At 43.3% G+C, this 24,891-nt stretch overlaps 1 protein-coding gene across 3 annotated transcripts in view; it reads left to right on the forward strand.

Moving 5' to 3' along the window:
- The first annotated feature begins 13,434 nt into the window (after window positions 1-13,434).
- Window positions 13,435-24,891, forward strand: part of LOC136377652 (acidic leucine-rich nuclear phosphoprotein 32 family member A) — a 38,512-nt gene continuing 27,055 nt past the window's right edge. Inside the window, exon 1 of one of the 3 annotated variants that reach the window (XM_066344754.1) lies at window positions 13,435-13,653. In XM_066344754.1, coding sequence (XP_066200851.1) covers window positions 13,600-13,653 — 54 coding nt within the window. In that variant the 5' untranslated portion in view covers window positions 13,435-13,599. Of the gene's footprint in view, window positions 13,654-14,167; window positions 14,680-17,472; window positions 17,608-24,891 lie in introns of those variants that run through there. The other 2 variants (XM_066344752.1, XM_066344753.1) reach the window with 2 other exon arrangements.

Here is a 24,891-nt window from a genome sequence, read left to right on the forward strand (position 1 = left end):
GTGTATTTGTCATTTTAGATGTCCTGTTCCCAGCAGAACTCCATAGGCTCCAAGATGGTGGAAAAAATCTGTTTTTTAATTGGGAGTTTTGCTCTTTTACATTCACTCTAATTGTGGAATAATTAAATTGCAGTTAAGTCTACTACCTTGCTATTTGTTTTCTATTTTCCCCATGTGTTGTCTTCTTCCTCCCTTCATGCCTTATTTTTTATTAATCAAGGTTTTTAATATTCCATTTTATCTTTTTTTTTTTGAAGAATGGAGTATTTTTTTATTTTTATTTTTTAAGAGAGGAGAGAGAGAGGGAGATAGACAGAGAGAGAGAGAGAGAGATAGGGGGGAGGAGCTGGAAGCATCAACTCCCATATGTGCCTTGACCAGGCAAGCCCAGGGTTTCGAACCGGCAACCTCAGCATTTCCAGGTCGACGCTTTATCTACTGCGCCACCACAGGTCAGGCCTCCATTTTATCTTTTTGTTTCCCTTTTACTTTCAGTCTTTTAGTAGTTAATCCTAGAATTTAAAAAAATGTGTTCTTATTACAGTGTACATCTAATTGTCACAAATAATGTAAGAATCTCACAACAATTTGTCTCTATTTACCTCATACACAGCTTTATTGATTTTATATATTTTATCGCCTACCTATGTATAAACCCCACGAATATGTGTTATAAGAGTTTCTTATATTTACTCAGTATGATGATGTGGGATTATTTACCTTCAACTTGAATAAAGTCCTTTGGGTTTATTATATTAGCCTCCTAGGGATGCAATTTTGCAGCTTTTTTTGTCTGAGATTTTTTTTAATTCCCTAGGAGGTAAGGTATGAAAATCTAGCTTGGGAGGGTTTTTTTTCTTTTCTTTTCTCTCAGCTGTTTAAAAAGATGTTACTCTATTGCCTTCTAGTTTCCATAAATTTTTGTTTCAATATCAACTAGTATCTTTAGTGTTATTTTTCAGGAGATATTGTATCTTTTCTTTTGGCTACTGTAGCGTTTTTTTTTTTTTTTTTTTTTTTGTATTTTCCTGAAGTTGGAAATGGGGAGGCAGTCAGACAGACTCCCGCATGCATCCCACCGGGATCCACCCGGCACACCCACCAGGAGGCAATGCTCTGCCCATCTGGGGTGTCGCTCTATTGCAACCAGAGCCATTCTAGTGCCTAAGGCAAAAGCCATGGAGCCATCCTCAGCGCCCGGGCCAACTTTGCTCCAATGGAACCTCGGCTGTGGGAGGGGAAGAGAGAGACAGAGAGGAAGGAGAGGGGGAGGGGTGGAGAAGTAGATGAGTGCTTCTCCTGTGTGCCCTGGCTGGGAATTGAACCCGAGACTCCCGCACGCCAGGCCGACTCTCTACCACCGAGCCAACCAGCCAGGGCCCGTGATTTTCTTTTTATCCCAAGTTTTCAGAAGTTTGACCATAGATTGCTTAGGTGTGGTTTTCTCTTACCCTGCTTGGTGTTTGCAAAGATTTTTGAATCTGTGAGCTTTATCATTTGTTAGACAAGAAAATTCTCAGTCATCATTCTTTAAATAGTGCTGATGCTTCTCTCTCCTCTCAAATTAAGTATATTAGACTTTTTGCCTCTGCCCCATATCTCTTCTTTTTTATTATTATTTTTCCTCTGTGTTGAGTTTAAATATTTTCTATGATTAACTTTGAGTCTAGACTGGTGCTATAACCAAATAGTTCTTAAGTGCAGATATTTCAACGTACATTCCTAGAATGTCCATTTGATTCCTATTTATAGACTCAAATTCTCCTTGAAGTACTGTACTCTGTCTTTGAATCCATTTTTTCCATCTTTGCATCCAGTTTCCTTAACATACTAATTGTAGTTATTTTGAAGCTTTTATCAGATAACTACTCATCTCTCATGCTGCTTCTTTTACTGTTTTAGTTCAGAGTATTTTTTTCTTTGCATGTCCAGTGAGTTGTTTTGTTTGTTTTGGTTTTTCTGCCAGTTAATATACTTTTTTGTTTTCTTCTGTTTCTTTCACTATTTATCTCATGGTGGTTTGGTTTTTTTCTTTGCATATCAAGTGGGGTTGTTTTGTTTTGTATTGTTTTGTTTTTCTGCTCGTTAATATGGTGGTTATTACAGTGACCAGGCTCTAGATTATATTGCCTTTCTCTGAGTGTTGAACCTTGTTCTGACAGTAAGTGTCTATTTAAGTTTAGTCCTTAATCCTATAGTATAACATTGCTAGTTCATGCTCCTTAATTCTAGGATGTGGACTTTCTGGGGTCTCCATTAAGTGCGTAGGTATTCATGAAGGCTTACACATTCTAAATTAGGTTTGGCTTAACCTCTGTCTTCCCATTATTGTGCAACCTCTGAAATCTCTGTTCAGTTCTCAGCCTCTCAGACTGTTCTCTGCTAGGTCTACTGGAGTCTTGCCCTGCTCATACATATCTTAACAGTGGGCCAAATACCAGAGGGGAATTTTAATGCAACTTTGAAGGGCTCATTCTCTGCAACTCCTTCCTTTAAGGGAACTTGGCCTCTAAACCCAGCTATGTTAGTAGGCCTGATCTCTGTTTCCTCCGTCCATAGACATGGCTGTTCTCTGCTTGGCCTCCATATCCCTGTGCTAGGATGAATGTGAGGCTTGCCTCATGTGCTTACCTTTTCTGAAGGGTAATAATAATCCTGTCTTGGTTGCTGTCCAGTGATTGCAATTTTTTTTTTTTTTACACAATTTGTTTAGCTTTTATTTTTTTTACAGCAGGAAGCGGATCCCAATGTCAGGTACTCAATAATAAATAGAGCTGCAAGTCAAGAGATTCATATTTTAAAAGGAACAATTATGTCTTTCTCATCTCAAGCTGTAGTGCCAGGCTAAACATAATAAGCTTCTTACCACATGCTCCCACTCAAACTCAAATCCCAAATTGAAATTTCTGTATTTTTATAGGATTCTGCCTTTTATTTTTATGCTTTTGTAAAAGTTAATAGCTTAATAAAATATACTCATCCTAACCTGTTAAATTTTCTATTTATATAATTGGAGTAAAAATAAAATATTTATATATTTATATTTTCATATTTCAAAGACCATTACAGACAAAAGTTAGATTTATTAGATCAAAGACAGAAAATGAAGGACAAGTGCTAGATTTCCTTCAATGGTAAAATAAGAGTGAAATAGATGAGCTTTGTCATCTCATTCATTCAATTATTTTCCAATTTTATTGAGATATAATTGACATGTAACTCTGTATTGGTTTGTGTGTACAATATGATGATTTCAGTTTATATATATTTCAAAATGATTACCATAACTTTAGTTAACATCCATTACCTCACAAAATTACAATTTCTTTCTTCTTGTGATGAGAAATTACCCTTAGAAACTTTTATATATACAGTACACTATCTTAACTTTAGTCACCATGCTGTACATTATATCCCCAGAGCTTACATAGCTCATAATTGGATGCTTGTACCTTTTGACCACCTTCACCCAATTAGCTCACTCCCTACTCCCTGCCTTTGGCAATCACCAATCTGCTCTCTATATTTATGACTTTAGTTTTTTTAGATTCCACAAGTGAGATCATACAGTATTTGTATTTGTCTGACTTATTTTACTTAGTATAATGCCATCAAGGTCCAGCCATGTTATTGAAATCGGCAGTATTTTCTTCTTTTTATGGATGAGATATAGATATAAATATCTCATTTTCTTTATTTATCTGTCAATAGACACATAGGTTATTTTCATCTCTTGGGTATTATAAATAAGGCTGCAATGAACATGGGTGTGCAGATATCTTTCCAATATAGTGATTTCATTTCCTTCAGCTGTAAGCCCCAAAGTGGAGTTTCTGGATCATGTTAGTTCTATTTTTAATTTTTTTTTGAGGAGCCACCATACTGTTTTCCAGAGCACTGTACCAATTTACATTCCCACCAACTGTGCACAAGTGTTCTTTTTCTTCACATCCTCGCCAGCACTTTTTATCTTTTTGATAATAACCATTCCAACAGGTGTGAGGTGAAACCTCATTGTGGTTTTGTAATTCCCTGATTATTAGTGATGTTGAGCACTTTTTCATGTACCTGTTGGTCATGTCTTCTTTGAAAAAATGTCTATTTCCACTGCCCATTTTTAAGTTGAATTGTTTTTTTTTCTATTAAATTATGAGTTCTTTACATATTTTGACTGTTAGCCCTTTATCAGATGCATGATTTACAAATATTTTCCCCCATTCTATAGGTTGTCTTTTCATATTGTTGATGGTTTCCTTTGCTGTGCAGCTTTTTAGTGTGGGCTGTAGTCCAACTTGTTGATTTTTGCTTTTGTTGCCTTTGTTTTGGGTGTGAAATCTACAAAATCATGGCCAAGACCAGTGTCATGGAGTTTACCGTCTTCTCTTCTAGAAGTTTTATGGTTTTGAGTCTCTGAGCTTTGTCTTCTTATTTCTTTTTGATGAATACCCAAAGGAATAAGTATTGTGTACCTTCACTAAAATTGGTATAGACACAAAAGTAGAGTTAGGGAGCTCTGTAATTCCTACCTGTTATAAATTGCCTTTTAAAACAATTCAACCCTTGGATAGGAGTCTAAAATAAAATGTTTATAGTAGAAAAGCTTGTGTGTTATGGTCATAGAAATAAGAATTTATTTCCCTTATGTAGGAAAGAACAAAGACATTACTGAGCATTCCTTATTTCCCTAATATGCTATTGCTATTTACTTGACATTAAAGATTACAGTAATTTGAATATTTCAAAGGGACTTTTAAAGTAGGGTTCCCACTAGGTTCAAAGCATTTATTTAGTCATTAAATATATATTGAATATTTAATGTTCAGATAGTGCAGGGGGTACCAAAAATATGTCAAACACAATTTTTCAAGGATTTATTGTGGGAGGGGTCAATAAACATAGTACATGGATCTGGCCCTATTGCTACCCTTTATAGTGTCATGAAAGTTCAAAAAAGAAAAGATCTTTGTTTTGGTGGATAAAAAAGTTTCATGAAGGCAGTGGTATCAAATTTGGTCTCAAACGTAGGGTAGGATTTTAACAGGTAGGGAAAAAGAAAGGATGTATAAACTTTGAGAATTACATAGTCAAAGATAGAGAAAAGGTAATAGCAGAAGGTCCAATTTGCCTGGAGATTAAAAATAACAATAGGAAGGTAATGTGTGGCCTCTTTATTGGGAATTTAAATGTATGGTTCTAGTTGGGGGGTAGGCCAACTGGAGGAGCTGTTGTTGATGGGCGAAACAATGTGACTGGGGCTTAGAAACATTCATTAGGCCATGAGATGATACCAGGAGTTCAGGGCCTATGCCAGTCCACAGAAGTTTCCAACTACCTAATTAGGAAATCTTGAATAATGTAATGAGTTTGCATAAAATTCAATTCATTTAATGTAAAGGACTCTCATATATTCTAAAGTTCAGTCCTCTCTACATTACTGTTTTTAAAAAAGTCTATAGGAAAATAAGTGATAAATTCCCATGTTCACTGACAATATTAACAATAGTCAAGACGTGGAAACAATGTGTCCAATGGTAGATAGATGAAAATCTTGTATTGTATGTATGTATTTAACTTTGTATATATATCAGTTCTTTAAAAAAATGTTTTTATGCAAAATTAAAAGTTGCTGATCCTATGTTGTTCCTTAAAACACTTTTTTTTTAATGTTATTGGTGAGAAAACCAGAAACACATGGAGTCAATTTGGAGGTCCAGGAAGTTGGAGCTGGGGTGAGCACTCAGATATAGTGGAGAAAGAGGGCTGAAAGGGGAAAGACACTTGTGAAATAAAACTTAGAAGATGAGGCAACCATTTGGCTATGTGAGTCAACAGAGAGCAATTCCAAGGGTACCACTGATAAAAACAGGAGAGTGAGGCGCACAATGGTATTTTGGTCGAGGCAAAGTAGGCAGAGGCTGACAGGGAAGATTATTTTAGTTTTGGAAATGTCCTGTGGATGTTCCCGTAGGAAATGCCTCATGGACAATTGAAATGTCAGTCTGGAGCTTGGGAGGGAGGCTCATTTATTGATGAAACAACAGACATTTATTTTAAACCTACTATGAGCCAAGCACTAAATTTGAGGAAAAGAGATATATTTCCATGCCACTTACATAGACTTTCTTATAGTTATCTTTTCTTCATTAAGTTCTTGTTATGTAACACAACTCTTTTTATCTGTTTTATGGTGCTTCTGAAAACCTGTAACTCAAAGATATATTGCAAATGTAACATTTGAAAGTTATAATTGATCTAAAAAACCATAAATGAAGAGAAAGCGAAGACTGATTTAAGAAATCTTTATTAGTGTTAGTTAGCATAGGCTGTAGTAAATCTCAAATTCATAATGGCACAGCACCATGCAAGTTTCTACCTTGGTCAGTTTATCTCTGGATGAGTAAGTGAATAGGCTGGTACACGGCTCTCTGTAGAGACCCAGCTGAGGGAGCTTCCAACCTCATGAACAACATATAGCTTACAAAGTCACTCTGTCACTTCCACCTCAGTCAGCATGTGCTGCAGATTTCAGGCCTCAAAATGACAAACACCACTTTCATTCCCACTCCACTGTCAGGTTGTACTTAGTCCTACAGCCTAATCTAACTACACAGGCAGCTGAGAAGCAGTCAAGCTTTATGTCCAGGAAGAAGAGGAGATAGATTTTGTCTAGTAATTAGCCACCTGCCATGATTTACATTAAACCATCTAAAAAAAAAAAGAGTTGAATTCTAATAAATAAAACACTTGGTAATGAAATGAAGGGTATTTTACGTTCCAAAGAGCAGAATCTTTAGCACTGCATCTCTGGGGATAAATTATATAAGGCACGTCTATTCATGTAACTTTTAAACCATGCTTTAATAGCTGTAAAAATTAAGCAAGAAAAGTTTAATTCGCCTGACCAGGAGGTGGCGCAGTGGATAGAGCATCGGACTGGGATGCAGAGGACCCAGGTTCGAGACCTCGAGGTAACCAGCTTAAGTGTGGACTCATCTGGTTTGAGCAACGCTCAACAGCTTGGACCCAAGGTCACTGGCTCAAGCAAGGGGTTACTCGGTCTACTGAGGGCCCACGGTCAGGGCACATATGAGAAAGCAATCAATGAACAACTAAGGTGCTGCAACGCGCAATGAAAAACTAATGATTGATGCTTCTCATCTCTCTTCGTTCCTGTCTGTTATCTATTCCTCTCTCTGACTCTCTTTCTCTCTGTAAAAACAAACAAACAAACAAACACACACACACACACACACACACACAAAAAGTTGAATTCCTATAACATTGCTCAGGGTCTTTGCAAGGGTATCATCTCCTTTTTCTAGGTGAAAAGCAATCTAAGCTAAGTGACTGAAATGATGGGGGTAGGGCAAGAAAAAAGAGGACAATATCCCAGGATTAATATATTCTCTATATGCAGAGCCTTTATGACCTTTCCCCTTGTTTCCAGGAATATGGGTCTCTTTGATGTGTTTGTGCTTTTTGTTTTTCTTTCACCATCAGCATTTGTTTTCAAATTTCTCCTTGAAGTGACTGCAACCTTCTAAGAACCCTTACTTAGCCTGTGACCTCTTGCCTACTTTCAATAAATTTTTACTACAAATCTCATGCCCTTCAGTTTAGTTTTGCACTTGAGCCTGATATGTGCTCACAGTGGCAGATAGAAACCCAACAGCAGTAATACATCACTACTCAAGATCTCTAGGTATCATTTGATATCTAGAGATCTCTGCATTTATTCATGTAGTATAACATGTAGATTATTCTGTCTTTAGTGTATCCCTTTAGGACTAAATTCCTTATCATTTAAAACTCAAGTCTCTTTACTGGGGATCCTTCTCAAAATCTCTGCTAAGTATGCCATTGACATCAGCAATAATATATCGTTTCTTCTGGGTTAGGATTTGAAAAGGGAAGCATTAAAATTAAGTATTTCATATATTCTCTGTTTTAGGTTGATCCTAAATAGGTGATGCGGTTTTGTCTTAGTCTATTTTAACTACAATAACAATAAAGCACAGGTTGCGTAGTTTATAAATTTAAAAATTATTTCTCACAGTTCTAAAGGCTGCAAGTCCACGGTAAGGTGCTAGCATGGTCAGGTGAAGACCCTCTTTCAGGTTGCAGACTTCTATTCTAGCTGCATTCTTACATGGCGGAATGGCTAGTGAGCTCTGCGGGACCTCGTAATAAGGGCTCACAATCTAGTCGCCTCCTGTTAGGAGGAGGTCCCATTCTTAATACCATTACGTTGGGAATTAGGATGTCATCATATAGATAGGGATGGGAAATAAAAACATTCAGACCATATCAAGCCTCTTCCTGGTACGTAGTTGGGAGCCGGAAAGGAGCTTAGAGGGGTAATTTGGATCATTAGAAAATCTTCACAGTATTGTATATTCAGAATCCTTTCATGGAGTTTGCTTTTGGCCATCAAGCATCAGAAAACGTTTTTGGGGGAAGAGGGCAGAATCCTAAAGTAAATGGGAGGCAGGGTCACACATCCCACCACAGAAGCTAAGGGAGGCAGATAGTCTTTTCCTCTGATAACTGGGGAATTTGCAAATGTTCCTGTTAAGTTCTTTGAACTTGGAGGGAGTGATACAAAAATGGAATCTCCTGGGAGATCATTTGCAGCAGTGGAGGGGTGCAGAGTCCATGGCTCGGTGATGACTTCCAAGGTGTGAGGTCCTCTACACACTATACCTGGAGCACCATCTTGGCTTCCCCAGGCAGCTCAGTTTTTCCTACTTCCTGCTCTTTTCTTGAACCATGTTCTTTGGTTCTGTGATAGCCTTGTAAGAAATTGTGTTCTGCTTACATTGGTCAGGAAAAGTTTCTGCTGCTTGCAACCAAGAATTCCAACTAGCACAAACATACCCCAAATCAGCTATACTTTCTATAGAAATATCTTTTTAGTTATTTTTAATAGTTTTAGTTGTTAGTCCTCAAACACCTAACATGGCTAGTTCACTTGGCCTGAACACATAATTTTTATAATCAAGTTGCTAGGATTCAGAATTTCCAGAGAAAGTTTAGGGTATAGGTATACTATCCTGAGATCTACTATTTCAACTAGAAATATATTTAAAAATTACTAATTTCACAGAATGCATTAGATTGATCTCTAGTAAATGGAGGCACCTGAGAAATCATTCAAGAACTGTAGTATATATTTAAAAATACACAAGTGCTTCTAGCTACAAATAACTATTTCAAAGTATATAATTTCAAAGCACAATTTTACCATGCATGCTTAAAATTATAAACTTTGCAAATATTAAATATATTAAAAGTTCGTAGAAAGTCTGTTCTCTATCTTATATCTTAATAGATGTTAGTATCCTTTTCTTCATAGAGGTTTACTTCAACCCCAGATGGATTGAAACAAATTAGCAGATTCTAAATTAATTGCATTTCTATTTTATCAACTTAGATTGCCTTTAGTTACCGTCTTGTTCACACTCCTCATTCCACTATTGCCTTTAAAGCATCTACTGTTTTCCTTTATAGCCATACTTTAATATTAAAAAATAAGAGCTTATGGCTCTGGTTTTCTTCCTGGTGAATGGTAAACAAACTTTCCTCTTATTGCTACCCCTAAATTTTCTTTAGTAACTATATTTAAGAAATTCACAGCCTGACCTGTGGTGGCGCAGTGGATACAACGTCGACCTGGAATGCTGAGGTTGCCCTTCAATACCGTGGGCTTGCCTGGTCAAGGCACATAAGGGAGTTGATGCTTCCTGCTCCTCCCTCCTTCTCTCTCTCTCTCTCTCTCTGATCTCTCTCTAAAAATGAATAAGATCTTTAAAAAAATTCACAGAATTTCTAGTGATTTCAAACAAGTGTACAGGTGATAGTTTTTCTTCTCATAATAAATCATCTTTAAGCTGCTTTTAAGATTTTTACTATCAATTTTAAAAATTATATATACATATATATGACTATTTTTACTTAACAGTGCTTTTTAGCAATGACCTGCCCACTGATAAGGTAACTATTCAATAATTTAAAAATAAAACCATCTAATGCTTTATTAAGCAAAAGACAAGTAACTTTCAGATCCTGGGCCTCAACATTCCTTTGCTATTTAAATCAAAATGCACTTGTAGTCTCACATTTGTTACCATGGATTTCAAAAGAATAATCTACATTTCTAAAACCTATTTATATAGAAGAACAAAGAGAACATAATTAAGCTGAAGTCTTTCCATATCATTGCCTTTTGGGGTGCAGGAAAAACCATGATATAGGTGAAAAAATATGGCCAGGTTCCAGTGTGTATGACTCAAACTGAAAAAAAGTTGAACTGTGACTACATTAGCTCAACTCATAAAAAGGATGCCACACTAGAGGGTCTACATTATTAGAGACATAAAAGGGCAAATGAGCTAAAACAGCCGATCAGTATGAGTTATTTATAAAACAGTACTTTCCAACACATATAAAGAGGTTAAGGACTTGGATTCCTTATAACTCCTAGAGAACAAGATAGGCTGCTCATGTGTTTGGGATGGTTCTTGATGGAAAATACTCTGCAAGGCAGAAAAAATATCTTCTCGTACTTGAAGTCTTCCTCCTTAGGGGCTCAAAACTTTGAATTGAAACTCATTTATTCTTCTCAGTTGAATCAAATCAAGTTCCAGATGTTACAGACTCTCCATATTTCATAACCTAACTCCCATTGTAGAATCATTACTCAAAAGTTAGGAACTCATCCTTCCCACTCTCCATCAAAATTTGCCAGTGTTCCTTGATAGAGGGCTTTTTTTCTTAATAGATTTTCTGATGTCTGATATGCAGAGCTATCCAGAGCACTGATTTACTACTATAACATGCAATGAAATGCAACTTAAGAAGAAACTCTGTTATATCAAGAATAAAAGAGGGTGTTTTGGTTGGTTTATTTGATGTTTGGTCAAGTTCTATGGGCAAAATGAGTGTTAGCTGAGCTATATTTCTATTTCCTTTTGATAATAAAAAAAATCATAAAAATTTCCTTTAAATAAAATACAAATAAATCTATTTGTAAAAATGAGAAGAAATCTTTTTTTTCCAAGTATGCTGAAAAGATGTAATGTTAAGTATTCAGCTGGTTATATACACTTTTTGGACATTTCATCTGTAATGACTGACATCTGGTGAAGCCTTCTTTCAATTTTCTAATACCAAAAGCTGTTATAAAAATATGTAAACGTAAGGTACTTCCACAAATAACTTAAATTGAATATTTTGACTTTTGATCAAGCCATAATTTTTTCAATCCTAATTTGTACCTGTCCATTCACTTGTAATGAGGTTTTGAACTTCCAAGTCCTCTTCAGTCTTTGTATGATAAAGGGAACTATTTGCTTCTGTTTAGCAGAGCTGGATGAGGAAGATCCCTGCATTTGATTAATTAGCTTTTAAAGGATCACTCCTCTGGAAAGGCACTGTCCAGTATCACACAGCTAAAGGTGTGTGGATTTAATTGGGGTTAAATATTTAAATTGTAAGCATTTACCACCATTGAACATCTATGTTACACAGATTCCACACATCATATTGACTTACTGTGCTTATGATGAAGAGCTGTTTTGAAACAACCTTAATTACCACACCCAGAACTGACTCTGGCAAACAGTTAACTAGGGGTCCCAGTACATTTTATAACAAAGCCAGTACACTTAAAAAATAAATTCCAACTACACAAATTGACTTCAATAAGATTAATAAAATTGAGAAAGACATATGTCAACTAAGTCAAACTACTCTATACTATTTATACCCATATAAAATGACTTTCCATTTTTATTCCCCATTTCCAAGCTACTCAAAGAATAAACATTATTACTTTTCAAATTCCACTTATTTTACCTGAATTTACTGAATAAAATGCTTAATTTTGGTCGCAGGTTTTACTTTAGTAATCCATCCAGTTATAATATTCAAGTTAATATAAATTTCATCCTCAGTGTAAGCACTCTGAATGTACATTTTATCACTATTTTTCTTCAACTTTATATGCCCAAGAATAAAACTGTATTGGTGTTACATAACATTTCAAATTTAAAACATACATATTGGTTTCTCACTCCCTTGAACCCACGTCCCTGCAAACACACATGTATCCAAACAGAAAAAACTACCTTAGAGTGTATGGGCAAAGAGGGTAAATGTGTAGAAATAAAAGCATTGAAAAACAGTTGCGTGGAAGGGTCAAGATGTACCTGTCCTTGATTCCCAAGATTCATTAACAGCCATAAACTGCCAACTTAGTACAGGACAAGATCCTAAGCCTACCCACAGAAGTTGATAACAGGAATTAAGAGTTTAAGGTCTCTTACAACTAATGTGATTCGAAAAACTCAAAACAAGCAAACCGAAAAACCTGAGAAAGTGCTCTAAATAGAGCCTCTCTGGCAACCCATATCGAACCATGACTCAGGTGGACAATTAGACTAAAGTGTGGGCAGTTTTCTTTCACTCGTTCTATAAAGCCCATAAATTGTTTGGTCCAGAAAACCAGGAGTTCTTTGCACCTTCTTTTGCCACTTTTTAATATTCTATACATTCAGCAACAATTCTTATTCCATGGTCTTCATTCATTTATTGACCAGACAAGATCCTAAGTGCCTCTTGGTGATCAATCCTTCCAAGCTGACCTTACATGACAGCAATTTGAAATGCCCCTCCGTGGAGAGGTCGAGACCGCGAGGTAAGTTATCCAAAGGTGGACGCAACTTGCTTCTATTTACTTGTTTATTCGAGGGTCGGCGATGGTCGCGGCTGGACTAGGACGAGGCAGGAGTCGAAGGGGCGCGCGGGTTGCGAGTCACAGCCGGTGGGGGGCAGCAGCCAAGCTCGACCAGCTCCGCCCGCCGGACACAAAAATGACCTGTCCCTCCCTCCCGCTGCACCCTAGATCCCTTCCCCTCTTCCCAGGTCTTTTATCCGCCCGTTCGCCAGGCAGCCCGCGGCTCCCAGAATTCGCATCGCCCTCTTCCTTCCGCAACCCAGTGGCGCGACGCGCGCAGGCCCAGGGCGGCCCCGCGAAGCCCTCGGCGCCGCGAGGACCCCGACCCGACCCCTCCGGCCGCGCCCCTCCCCCTTGTATAACGCACCTGCGGCCCCGCCCCCGGCCAAACGCTGAGGCAGCAGCGGGCTGGCGAGGCCCAGCGGCTCCGCTCTCCAGGCAGTCACCTTCCCTTCCCCCGCCATTTCTCCCACCCCCCCCGCTCAGCCACGGAGCAACGGCCGCGCTCCTCAGCCGCCCAGAAATCTAAAGGGGTCCGTCTCCGGCAGCACAACCAAATGGCAGAGCCTCCCTGGCCGGCTGCGCAGCCCGCCCATTGGTCCCTTCCCCCCCGCCGCTGCTGCCACTGGCTGTTGCCCGGAGAATTTCGGCGGCGATTGGCTGAAGCTGCTGCCGCTCATCCGCGCGGCAGCAGATTCCGCCTCCGCTGTGATCAGGTTTGTATGCGCCGCGGGTGCTGGGGGCTCGAGAACCAAGCGGAGCTGGTTGAGCCTTCAAAGTCCTAAAACGCGCGGCCGTGGGTTCGGGGTTTATTGATTGAATTCCGCCGGCGCGGGAGCCTCTGCAGAGAGAGAGCGCGAGAGATGGACATGGACAAACGGATTCATTTAGAGCTGCGGAACAGGACGCCCTCTGATGTGAGCATTTGCCAAAAATATCTCTGTCGGTCCATTCTCCTACTTTGTGTGTGTGTGTATGTGTGCGTTGGGGGGTGAGGCACTTTTTTTGAGGTGGGGAGCCGGGGAGATGTGGGTTTGGTGGTCGGACTGCAAATGAATTGCAAGGTTGGGGGTTTGCAATGCCATCGGAGCATGTTCCGGCTGCCGCCGCCGTCGCTGCCCTTGGTGTGTGACTACCTGTGCGTGTGCTCCCGCGTGTGCGAGTGTGGGTGCGAGAGTGTGCGTGCGAGTGTGCACCCATCGGGGGCCAGCGGGCGCACGCGTTTGGGTCGAAGAGAATGAGGCAAAATGACTCTCTGAGCTCGCTGCTCCCATGACTCCGTCTGGGGAAAAAGATTAACGAGGGAGGAGGAGGAGAGGGGCTGCCTCCTGGATTTAACAACAACAACAAAAAGGGGGCTTTATATTTTATAAATGAATACCCCTTCCACCACCTCCCCCTCCCGCGCCTTCCCCCTCCCTTTCTCTCGCTCGCGCACACACAATAAGTTTTGGTCTTCACGAGTCCGGTTTAGTTTCTGATAAATGTGGGCCGAGGCCCCCGAGGAGAGCGCGTGGGGAGTGGGTTGCAGTGGAGTTGGGAATGGCTCGAGTTTAAAGTGCGTCTTCATTTCTTTGCAGTGATGAGGCGAGAGACGGGGGAGCCATATTTGTAACTTTTGTAGTGTTCGTGAACGCGCCCTTTCTCTCCCTCCCTCCCTTTCTCTGCCTCCCTTCCTCTCCTCTTTCTCCCTCACTCTTTCCACCCCACCTTCGGGCCAGATGCTGATATTTCTTCCTTTCCTTCGGAAGGGAGGATAAATGGGAAGGAGAGGGGGAGGGATTTTTAAACGTGCAACGGCACAAATAATCTCCGCGCCTCCCCACCTCGAGCGGTCTCTATTGCAAGTTACCCAAAGGCTACGTCCCGTTCCCCCCTCGCCCCTGCTCCTTTCGGATGCCAGACTTCGAGCCCTGGCGTCCCCCGGCCGATCTTTCTCTAGGGTAGGCTCCTCGGCAGCCATTCGGTTCCTGGCTAATAAATGGGCACGGGAAAGTTTGGCAGGACGCAAACTGCCCGGAGCTGGTGCCCGTGGTGGGTATTGGCTGGGTCCAGATTGATGCGGGCAAAGCGAGCACGCATCTCCGGCATGGGAGTTTGCCTTCCCGTCGTCGTTATTGATTGGGCAGCGGCGGGAGTAGGGCCGAAGGAAACTTACACCGCTGGTAACCGGGAGACTCGGCGAAAGCCCACCCCTGAGGAGGGAAAATGCCAGGGTGGGTTACTCCAACGCTCGGTTTATTCCCCCCACCCCTTTGGCTCCCTTTCGCTTTCAGTGTTTTATGCGAGTTGGCTTGGCCGAGGAGAAGACTCCGGGTCTGAGGCGGAGACGCTGGCCGACTCCTATAGTGGCCCCTTGAGGGATTGGGAGAGCGCGGGCGCAAGGGCCAAAGCTCCAGGCTCCGTGGCCAGGATTCCAGAGTTGGGGGAGCACTATGTGCTGACCCATCGCCCCTCCAGCTGGTTAAAACCCGAATCCCTGGCGAAGACAGGCCTTGGTTCCTCTTTTCTTTAGTTCCTCCCCCAAACCTCAGTGACTTTTGAAAACAAGATCCTTTTTGTGCTCCCCCCCGTCATAACGCAGCTGTGGACTGTAGACGTGCAGTGCCTGATGGCGCGCAGGGCGGGGAGGGGTGACGGAGGCCGGGGAGGGGTGCCCGGCAGAGAAGGCAAGAGTTGCCTTAAACATTTTCCCAGGGGCTTGCCATTCTCTGGTCGGTTTTGTCCCAGCTCGAGCAACCCTGCTGGAGGATTTGGGGGCTGGGTGTGGTGATGGGGGAGGGGGCCCCGAGCCGCGATCTTCCCGCGTACTTTCCGGAAGCCCCCTGCACGGCGGGGGAAGGGCGCCAACCAAGGGGGTCTGGGTCTTGGCGGTTGGTTGCATATGGGGACGCGGATTACCCAGCTAACCCCATCCACACTGCTGGCCAACTGGAAGCGAGCTCGAAAGCGGGTCGAACCGGCTCTTTAAACTTCCCTGAGTGTGTGCTGGGGGAGGGGAGCGCGCCGAGCTGGGAGTGATTTCTCACGCTTCGCCCCCTCTCTGCCCAGGCTTTCCGCCCACGCCCCTGTCCCCGGCCTCGAGGCCGGGTAGGGCTTGGGGAGTGGAAGGGGCACTTTCTGTGTGTTTGGGGAGAAAGCTAGCTAATGAGGGACAAAAGAGGTCGGGGAGGAGGAACTATTTTTTTTAACCTTCTTAAGACAAATAGCTTCCGGGGAGCGCCCCTGTGCCCTTGCCCGCCACGCTGACCCCGGGGTCCCCATACACCCACCTTCGGAGCCTCTCAACTCATTCGGGGGCTGATGGCCACGCTGCGACGCTGAAATAGGATGAGCAGCCATGTTTCCCCGGTCTGGCGCGGCCCGCCCCGCCCCTCCCCCATAGTGCGGCCGGCGCTGAACGCGGCCCCCAAATGCGGGCACCCGGTTCTTTGCGGCCTCTGGCGGGATGGTGGCGGGGCTTGGTGCGGTGGGACCGAGGTGCGGGCGCGTTGGGCAGGCCTTGGGGCGGGCCTTTGGGCGTCCCAAGCTGGTTAGGAGCTCCAGATGTTTTATTTATAATTTTTTTAACGAACAGGCCCACCCGAGGCCGAGCCGGAGCCCGACCCCGAAGGGCACCGAGACGTTATTGGGGGGCAGGGGCGACCGTCAGGGCCCTGCTGCCTGTGGCAAGACTGCTGGGCGCCAGGCTGCCATTTTGTCACCGTGGCTGTTGTCACTGAAGGAGGGGCAGAGCCTTGCGCCATTACCCCGACGGTCCTGGACGGGAAGGCCGCTGGGGGAGCTGGCCCCCGGACCTCAGATGTGCTCTGGGCCACGATGGGTATTCCCTCCGGTGCCACCGGCCTGAGACTTTTGCTGGAGAATCGGGATCGCAGTTGCACTGGGAGGGCACGATTCGTTCAAATGCCCCCGCCCTACCCCCTATGGCGCTCCACCCCCCTTCTGTACTTCGCCTTTCCTCCTGCAGGCGGTTTAGAGGTAGTTAAATGGGGCCCTAAGGACGAACTGATCGTCCTGGTGTATTTTTCCCTCCTCGGAACTGATGATAGGAGGGTGGGGGGAAGAAATAGAACCGGAGGTTTCTTTTTTGGGAGGGGACGTGCAGGTAACTCTAATGGCCTCGACTGAAGCCAAAGACAGCAGCCGCTTACCCGGGAGGGACAAGTTGTCGAGTTGTTGGGGAAACGCCCTCAGGGCTGGGCTCTCCAGGGAAGGTAGGTCTTGTTCCGTGTTTCAGGTGGGTGTTGCAGTGCCCTGCAGGCTGCTGGGGAGCACCCCCCACCCCTGCTCTTCTGCCCTCTTTTTATTTTTTTCCTAGGAGAAGGCATCTACAGTAGTAAATATAACCGTGAATGAAAATGAAAAAGGACTAGGGTTTGCTTTCCAGAAAGTAAGGGATATCTTTCTGCCGACCGCCTTTCTCTGGCTGTTGACTGCAGAGTCAGACAAGGCGTCCTGTAGGTGGCATCTATCTGGGACTTTTTAAAGCTGATAGGATGATGATTAAACACCTCACTGGTTAAAGTATTGTCTGTATAGGTACTAGCTTTCATGGCAGTACCCGGCAAAGGCTGCCTAGTGAGCCAGGTTTAACTTTGACCTTTGGAATACATCGCATGATGTTTTCCAGCCTGACTTAACTGCCTAAATGCCTTCAAGTAGCCTGATACTAATTCTAGTGTATACAAGCCAACCAGGAATCCACAGGCAGAAAATTGAGTGTGAGCTCAGGATAGTCATGGTCAGTTATGTTTTGTTACCGAATTACAGCTGCTGATGGTAGTTTTGAGTCTGCGGACTCGATCCACAGTGAATCTCAGTTCTGGAACGACACAAAACTGAGTTTGAATTCCCCCTGCCACAGAAAGGTAAGTGATTCTGCCCTGTGATCTCAGGCGGGTCAACCTAACCTACCTTCCTTAAAACGGAAATAATAATCTTGTTTAGTGAATGAGTGACAAAATTGGCTTGATCTGGCCCTCAGGTGCCCAGTCTATGATAGTGTCATTCTCTGAGAGATACTGGGTTGCCAGGAGGCACAACTATGAGCTCCTCTTTTGATTAGAATAATGCTAGTAGCTAATAAGAGCTAGAGCTTACCTTGTACCCATGATGTGCCTGGCTCAGTTCTTAGTGGATTATGCCTATTAATTGATGTAGTCCTCACAACAGCACAATGAGATATATGCTCTTATCCTTATGTCACAGCCAGTTTATACTCATACTCAGCCTGTACTCAGCTGCTTTTTCTGAAGCACTCTTTTTTTTGTAAGATACCTTAGGGAAAGTTTGTTTCTCTAGTATTAAAACTCATTCACCTTATGAGCAAGTGTGTTTCCTGTCATTGAAGTTATTGAGAGCCTCTTGGTTGAAGATGCTGAGGATATTGGTCAGGACCAGAAGGTCTGTGGATTATCATTTTAAGAGAAAGCTATACTCTTCCTGATTTGGTTTAACATGTCTCCTCTGGTTACTCTGAAATGAATCTGGCTTTTTTAGATGTTGGGGTATGTGTTTAGGGCAACGAGAAGACAAGCAGGAGCCACTAATAGGCAGTTGTTTGTACGGGATCTTGTATGTAATGTGTTTTTTCACTTTTACTGGTCTCCGTTTATAGCCCAAAAAACCTGAACAGAATTGGTATGTCTTTAGTGTCTAGGACTAGTGTACCAATAGCACCTCACAGATCGCCTCAGTCCAGTCCTCCCAACAACTCCTTCAGGGTGAGCCAAGCATTGTGACATCCTGTCCTCCCTGATTGTGAGAGGGAATCATTGAGGATGGGAGAGAGGGTTGAACAGTTGGACAGCAGTTATGCAGCAGTTATTACCCCCCACTGTAAAACCATAGGGCCTTTAGTTGGACTTTGAAAATTATATAATGCATTGTGTCCCAAACATGACCCATCACCACAATCACCTGGGGAACCTGTTTTATGCCACCCATGAGCTAAGAATAATTGTACATATAAATATTGCACTCGGTTTGATGATATGGAATACTTAACTTTGAATTCCAATTAAGTAAAATATTGTTTTCTCCTCCCCCCAAAAGAATTCTACTTACGTTCGACCTTTATTACGAAACTACACTTAATATATAGTTTAAATTTTATCAGTAAAAGAATTTGGAAATTAGTTTTTCCTCATTACTAAAGTGCCTGTGTAGTACTATCTTTCGTGTTTTTTTTACAGAGACAGAGAGAGAGAGAGATAGGGACAGACAGGAATGGAGAGAGATGAGAAGCATCAAACATCAGTTTTTCGTTGCGACACCTTAGTTGTTCATTGATTACTTTCTCGTATATGCCCTGACCGTGGGCCTTCAGCATACCAAGTAACCCCTTGCTCGAGCCAGCAACATTAGGTCCAAGCTGGTGAGCTTTTGCTCAAACCAGATAAACCCGCGCTCAAGCTGGCGACCTCGGGGTCTCAAGCCTGGGTCCTTCTGCATCCCAGTCCGACGCTCTATCCACTGCGCCACCGCCTGGTCAGGCTAGTACTATCAGTTTTGCCTCTAGGTAAAGTTTACTATTTGGTCCTTAACAGAAAAAGTGTGGTAATTTCTGGTTTAATAGATTAGGGGGAAGGGCCCTAGAATCTGGATTTTTTAATAAATTAAGCGTATGACAAACCATTCATTTGGCTGGAGCTTTAGGGAGCTTTCCAACTCCATCTACGTCTGCCCTTTAACTAGTTGATACCTAGTGGAAAAAAAGTCTCAATCCAAGAACCTGCAGTAGAAGAGAAATAGTCTATTATCCACTTAAAATTGAATACCCCTTCTAGCCAGAGGCTCTGTGTAACCAGCTAAAATTCTTTTTCTTGCATACACAGAATATTTTCAAGGATTTCTGCATATCTTGTAGTTAAATGGTTACTCTTAAATTTTAGATGTCTTCTCAGGGCTAGAGGGAAGGAGCTTTGAACTGCAACTGAGCTTTGAGGCCTGTGTAAAGTACAGCAGCTGTGTACCCAGTGGCCGACATCAGACCCTCAGAGCACAGATCATTGAGAACCACAGATAATCCTGGAATCTCTTGTTTGGGCCTACTGCTCTTCCACCATGCATGTTTCCTGGGGGATGCACCAGCAGCAAAGTGGCTTTGAAATCAGAGCCCTTCTTTCTACCTCTAGCCTCTTGTGCCTGAACTAATAACAGAAGGAATGGATATGACTTGGTCAGGCCTGGCGGAGGAGATGCTAAGTCCAAGGGAATACGTCCCAGTCCACATAACTGTGGCCTGTACTTTAAGGATAGCAAACCACAGATTCAGTTTCCTGTCTTAGCTGCTGCTGCACCACCAGCCTCAAGGTGACTTGCTCCAGACTCACACACCCTTCTTATTTGTAACCCAGTCACCTGATTGAGCTTGAGGGCTGGTCATCCCAGGGCTTCAGTCCAAAGTAATCTTTAGGGCTGTTGGTGATCCTTTATGGGTAGTGTGTAAGATTCTCATCAGTCAGATGTCTCCTTTCCACTCTGCCTGTCCTCTCTACTTTGGTGTAGTCACTTAAGAAAGAAGCAGAGAACTTGATGCTGAGTGGTGATGAGCCTTGGTAGAATAAACTTGTCCCAGTTGTTTGACCTGAATTCTTAGTAAAGAGGAGGCTCATTACTCGGGTGTCTAGAGCGGGGACTCTGCTTTACGGATGTCTGATGCCATGCCCCCCATATTTTGTCCTCTCCACCCCCTGCTCTGGCTAGTTCTGTAGTCTCCTAGTGAGCATCCATCAGTCCCTATCCCCACTGCCTTCCTGCCACAAGTAGAGAAACATGGACCTGACTCTGAATCTTAATATATTGAAACACAATTTTACGACAAATGATAAATACCCAACAATGCTGTTTTCATTAAGGAGATGGAGTCTGGCAGGGATGGAGAATTGTGAAGGCATCTGTTGTTCAGAACTTCTTATTTAATAAAATTTGTCGAAAGAGATGCGCAAAGCACCCGTGGCCCTGGGCCACCTGCCCAGACATGGCAGCAGCCTCCTTGTATAGAACCAGTAGTCCTGATATTTGTTAATACCAAGTCTGTAAACAAGGTAAAATGTAGGCCCTGTCCTGTGCCTCGCGGTCCGTACCCTGAAACCCCCATGTTTTCACTCAAGTATATTTTGTTATAGCTCCACCACTGCCCTGGTGCACTCTGTCTTCTCCTTACCTAGACCTGCTCCAGGCAGCAGATCTTAAAGATCAGCTTACTTTTTCCACTATCCTTTACTCTGATGTGGATTATAGTCAGGGCTGTCTTTCCCAGAGGTATTTGTATTTGGAGATTTCAATTTGTTGAGATAATTACCAGAGAACTATTAGAGACTTGAGTGCTGTTCTCAGCTTTGCTGTTTACTAACTTGGGCACGTTGTTCAGCTACTTTGGGCCTCTGTTTTCTTCACGCTAAGATGGGAGTGTTGAATTAGATCAGTGGCTTTCAACCACTAAGAAATATACTGCTCACAAAAATTAGGGGATATTTCAAAATGAGTAAGAAGCGATCAAGTATCCCCTAATTTTTGTGAGCAGTGTATGTTTTACACCACTACCCAGTGTGTAGGTATGTACATACGTATGTGTCATTTGAGAAACTGATAGTGAGCTGTTACCTGTTAAACAGTTTTCTATTCATTAGAAAGAACCATGCTGGCTTTGACTCATAAATGGATTTCATTACTCGTTAGTGTTTGAAAGACATTTAAAAGATGACTATTAAGGTTCCTTCACACTCAGGTAGTTTGTGGTCTGATTTGGGGGAATGAGGGAATGCCATGTAGTATTGTGAAATCTGTCCCCCGAGGGTCAGTAGTGATATGTGTGCTTTGAAGCTAGCTTAATCTCTGAGTCCCATTTTCTCAAGTTGCTCTCTTTCCTTCGGGTTCTTCCCAACCCAAACTTTTTCATTGCATTAGGAAATCATTATCCTCCATTTCTACCCTGGGTGGATGCATTCTGGGGTTCGTGGTTGTGTTCAGTGGCCCTAAGCCTAGTATGTCCCTCCACCCTTTCTCTCTGCTCTTATCACCCACTGCTCTCTGTTCCTGGGTGTCCTGCACACTATGCAGGTTGCCTGGGGGCTCCCATATTTATTTCCAGTGTGAAGGAGAAAGGTTTGTAGAAAGAGGTGAGTGTATTTGGTTGCTGCTCCCACTCAGATCAGACCCCCTGGGTATTCATCTTGTCCCCTATCCCCTTCCAGCTGCGGCATTTGGGCAAGCCCCTTCACTTCCTAGCGCCTTCCTTAAAGTCTTTGTACAATGATGATGTGGAAAGTACCTACCACGCAGTCTGGCACACAGTAAGTGCTCAGTAAACATCACATTGTTATGGTTTTCTCCACCAGAACACCACAGTTGGCATTCACTTAAAAGTAAACTTTACATTATCAAGACACACACTCTATATATTAAAAATAACATTTTTTTCAATGGGAAAAGAGGTTAGGAGCTCTAGATTCAAACTTCCCAGAAGTTATTTTTCCCCACAAGCAGTTCAATCGTGAATTACTGTACCATCTAAACATCGTGGTGCAGCATTGGATTGCTAAGTTGTTTCTGCTGAGGATAATGTCATGACTTGCCCCTCTCCTGGGCAACTCCTTTTGTCACTGTCCCCAGCAACTATTTCAGACTCATCTCAAACAGCCCACTTACCCTCTCAGACCTTTTCCCTCCCAGCCAGAGAAAATTACACAACCTCCTCCCTCACAGAAAATTGAAACCTCCTGGTTTCCAAAGAAATTCCTAGACCCAAGTCTGTGCCCAGCTCAGCTGTCCTTTGGGTCTCGTCCCTGCCTGCCCTCTTGTCTCCTTCCTTCTGGGCACCTAGCCACTCTTCTCCTAGGGATGCTTCTCCAGTTTGGGATGTTTCTCCCATCTTAAAGCAAATAGAAAACCTCCGCTGATTCCTCTATCTTGTTTAGCTCCTGCCTGTCTCTTCCCCTTTCACATGCAGCTTATTGAATTGTGTGTGACCACTTTCTCCTTTTCCTCACTTCTCACACCTCAAGGCTCTTTAGTCTGGTTTGCTTCCTAAACAGCTCCCCAAATCCCTATAGCCGTCACTGTCCTCGCTTGTGTGACTCCTCAGCAGCAGTATTCACACCCTGACCTTCGGGAGATCTGTTCCCCCTTGCCGCTCCCTTTCTGTGGTCTTTCTCCTGTAGTTCTGGCTGCTCTGCAGTTTCCAGTGGCCTTTTGCCCTCCTCTATGCAGCCACAAAGCACTGGACTCAGTTCATCCTAGGCTTTGGGCCCTCCTCTTGTTCCCTCCCATGAAGTTTTGTCCTCCCTCATCAGCAGCTGTGGCCTACATCTCTGGCCCTGACCTTTTGGCTAAGCTCAGGACCCACCTTATGTCTCCTCCTGAGTATCCTCAAAGCACCCCGCATTCAACATGTTCAAAGGGAACCCATGACCTCTGTTGCCTCCTTCATTCCCCTCCCAACATGTGCACACATCTTCTATCTATCACTAATTCTTTTGACTCAAAATATTCTCTGCTGCTTGCCAACTAAGTTCCCTGCATCACAGCCCCCTGCAAGCTATATTTCAAACTTCAGCCAGAATGTTCTCACCAAAACACAGATGAACTTGTGTCCCCCATATTTAAAATACAGCATCATTCTTAGGATAAAGTCCAGAGCCCTCGGTAGAACCAACAAGCCCCTGCATGGACTGGCCACTGCCGGCCTCTTCCTGTCCTCTTTTCCCCTGCCCCCCTCCCACTGTGCTGGCCTCGCTGCCTTTTAGTCCTTCAGATCTATTCCCTGCTTTAACTGCTGCCATCACCTACTTAGCATCTAATCATCTTTCCAGACTCCATCTTCCACCCCTCCTCAGCTCTAGGTCTGGTTCTTTTGTTAGAAAACTCTTACAGAAATCTCCTTCAAAGTGCTTCAGTTTGTAATTACACATTCCTGAATGTGTTTTAATTAGCATTTCTCCCCCTGCTTAGCTGGTAAGCTGCCTGATTTAAAGGACCTGTTTCTGCTTAGCACAGAGTATCCTCAGAGGTCAGCACTGTACTTGGCTCATGGTGGGCATTCTGGAAGTGCTGGTTGGATGAAGAAACCACAATACTTAGGTAGGTGTTCTTGTCATTTTCATCACCTTCTCTGTCTGGTAAGCCAAGCACGGAGCCACCGAAACAAAGCTTCTGAAATGGCTAGTGGCTTGGTGCCCTCAGCTCTCCCTGCGTGGGTGTGAGCTTCTGCCCAGTGGTCTTCAACTTCTTCCAGTTTTTACATCCGTAGTAGTAAAAATTGGAACCTGAGCCCCAGTATGTTTACCATTTGGTTATGGATTATTTACATACACTACATATAAATATGTGTATATTATAAAACAACATTAACAATTAAGGACAAATTATAAGTTATAGTATTTTCTTTCTGCATCCCAGTGGATTGTCTTGGGTGATCCACTTAGGAGATCACTGCTCTAGTCAGTTTTTAATTCAGTCCGGAAAGTTTCATGCTGTACAGGAAATGCCGGTGCCTTACCAAGCACTCTCCTTTTAAGCTCTTCCCAGCCCTGGTGTGTGATGCGTATGAGTGAAGTGCATTCTTAACCCTTCTTTGATAAATGGGGGAAATCCAGTGTTTTGCCTGAGATCCCCAGCAAATCAAGTGGCCATCTCTGCGTGTCAGCTCTGTGCTGCGTGGTTAGGCCGTGTGCACAGACAGCTTCACCCCCACCCCTGCCGAAGCTCCCTCAGGTCATCCCTAGGGTCCAGCAAAGGCCAGTCCCTGGGCTGTTTCTGCAGGTGTCTGGAGAGGCCCAGAAGTGTCTGAGGTGAAAGGATTAAGCTGGTCAGTGGGGGGAGGAGGCTCTCTCCTACTTATCCCCTGGCTGGGAGTAAATCAGAGGCAGGATCAGCTTCAGGCTTTAGGAGCAGGGATGGAGGGCCAGAGTGATGCTGGAGGAGAGAGGCCTGCAGTGTTTGTGTGAGGCACCTTAGCAAAGTGGTGCTGGGACCCGGCAGTCACACATGTCTACAAGGACTGGATTGCTGGACTCAGCTGCCTCCTGCCTTGTCATGGGGTGGGGGGAGGATGAAGAGAGAAAAAGGGGCTAGTAGGGTTGAGGCAAGATCCTGTGAAATTAAAGGGATTACTCTTGGGGGCATGCATCCCAGGGAGAGACTTATCCACA

The sequence above is a fragment of the Saccopteryx leptura genome, chromosome 6, assembly GCF_036850995.1.
Source record: "Saccopteryx leptura isolate mSacLep1 chromosome 6, mSacLep1_pri_phased_curated, whole genome shotgun sequence".
Lineage (NCBI taxonomy): Eukaryota > Metazoa > Chordata > Mammalia > Chiroptera > Emballonuridae > Saccopteryx > Saccopteryx leptura.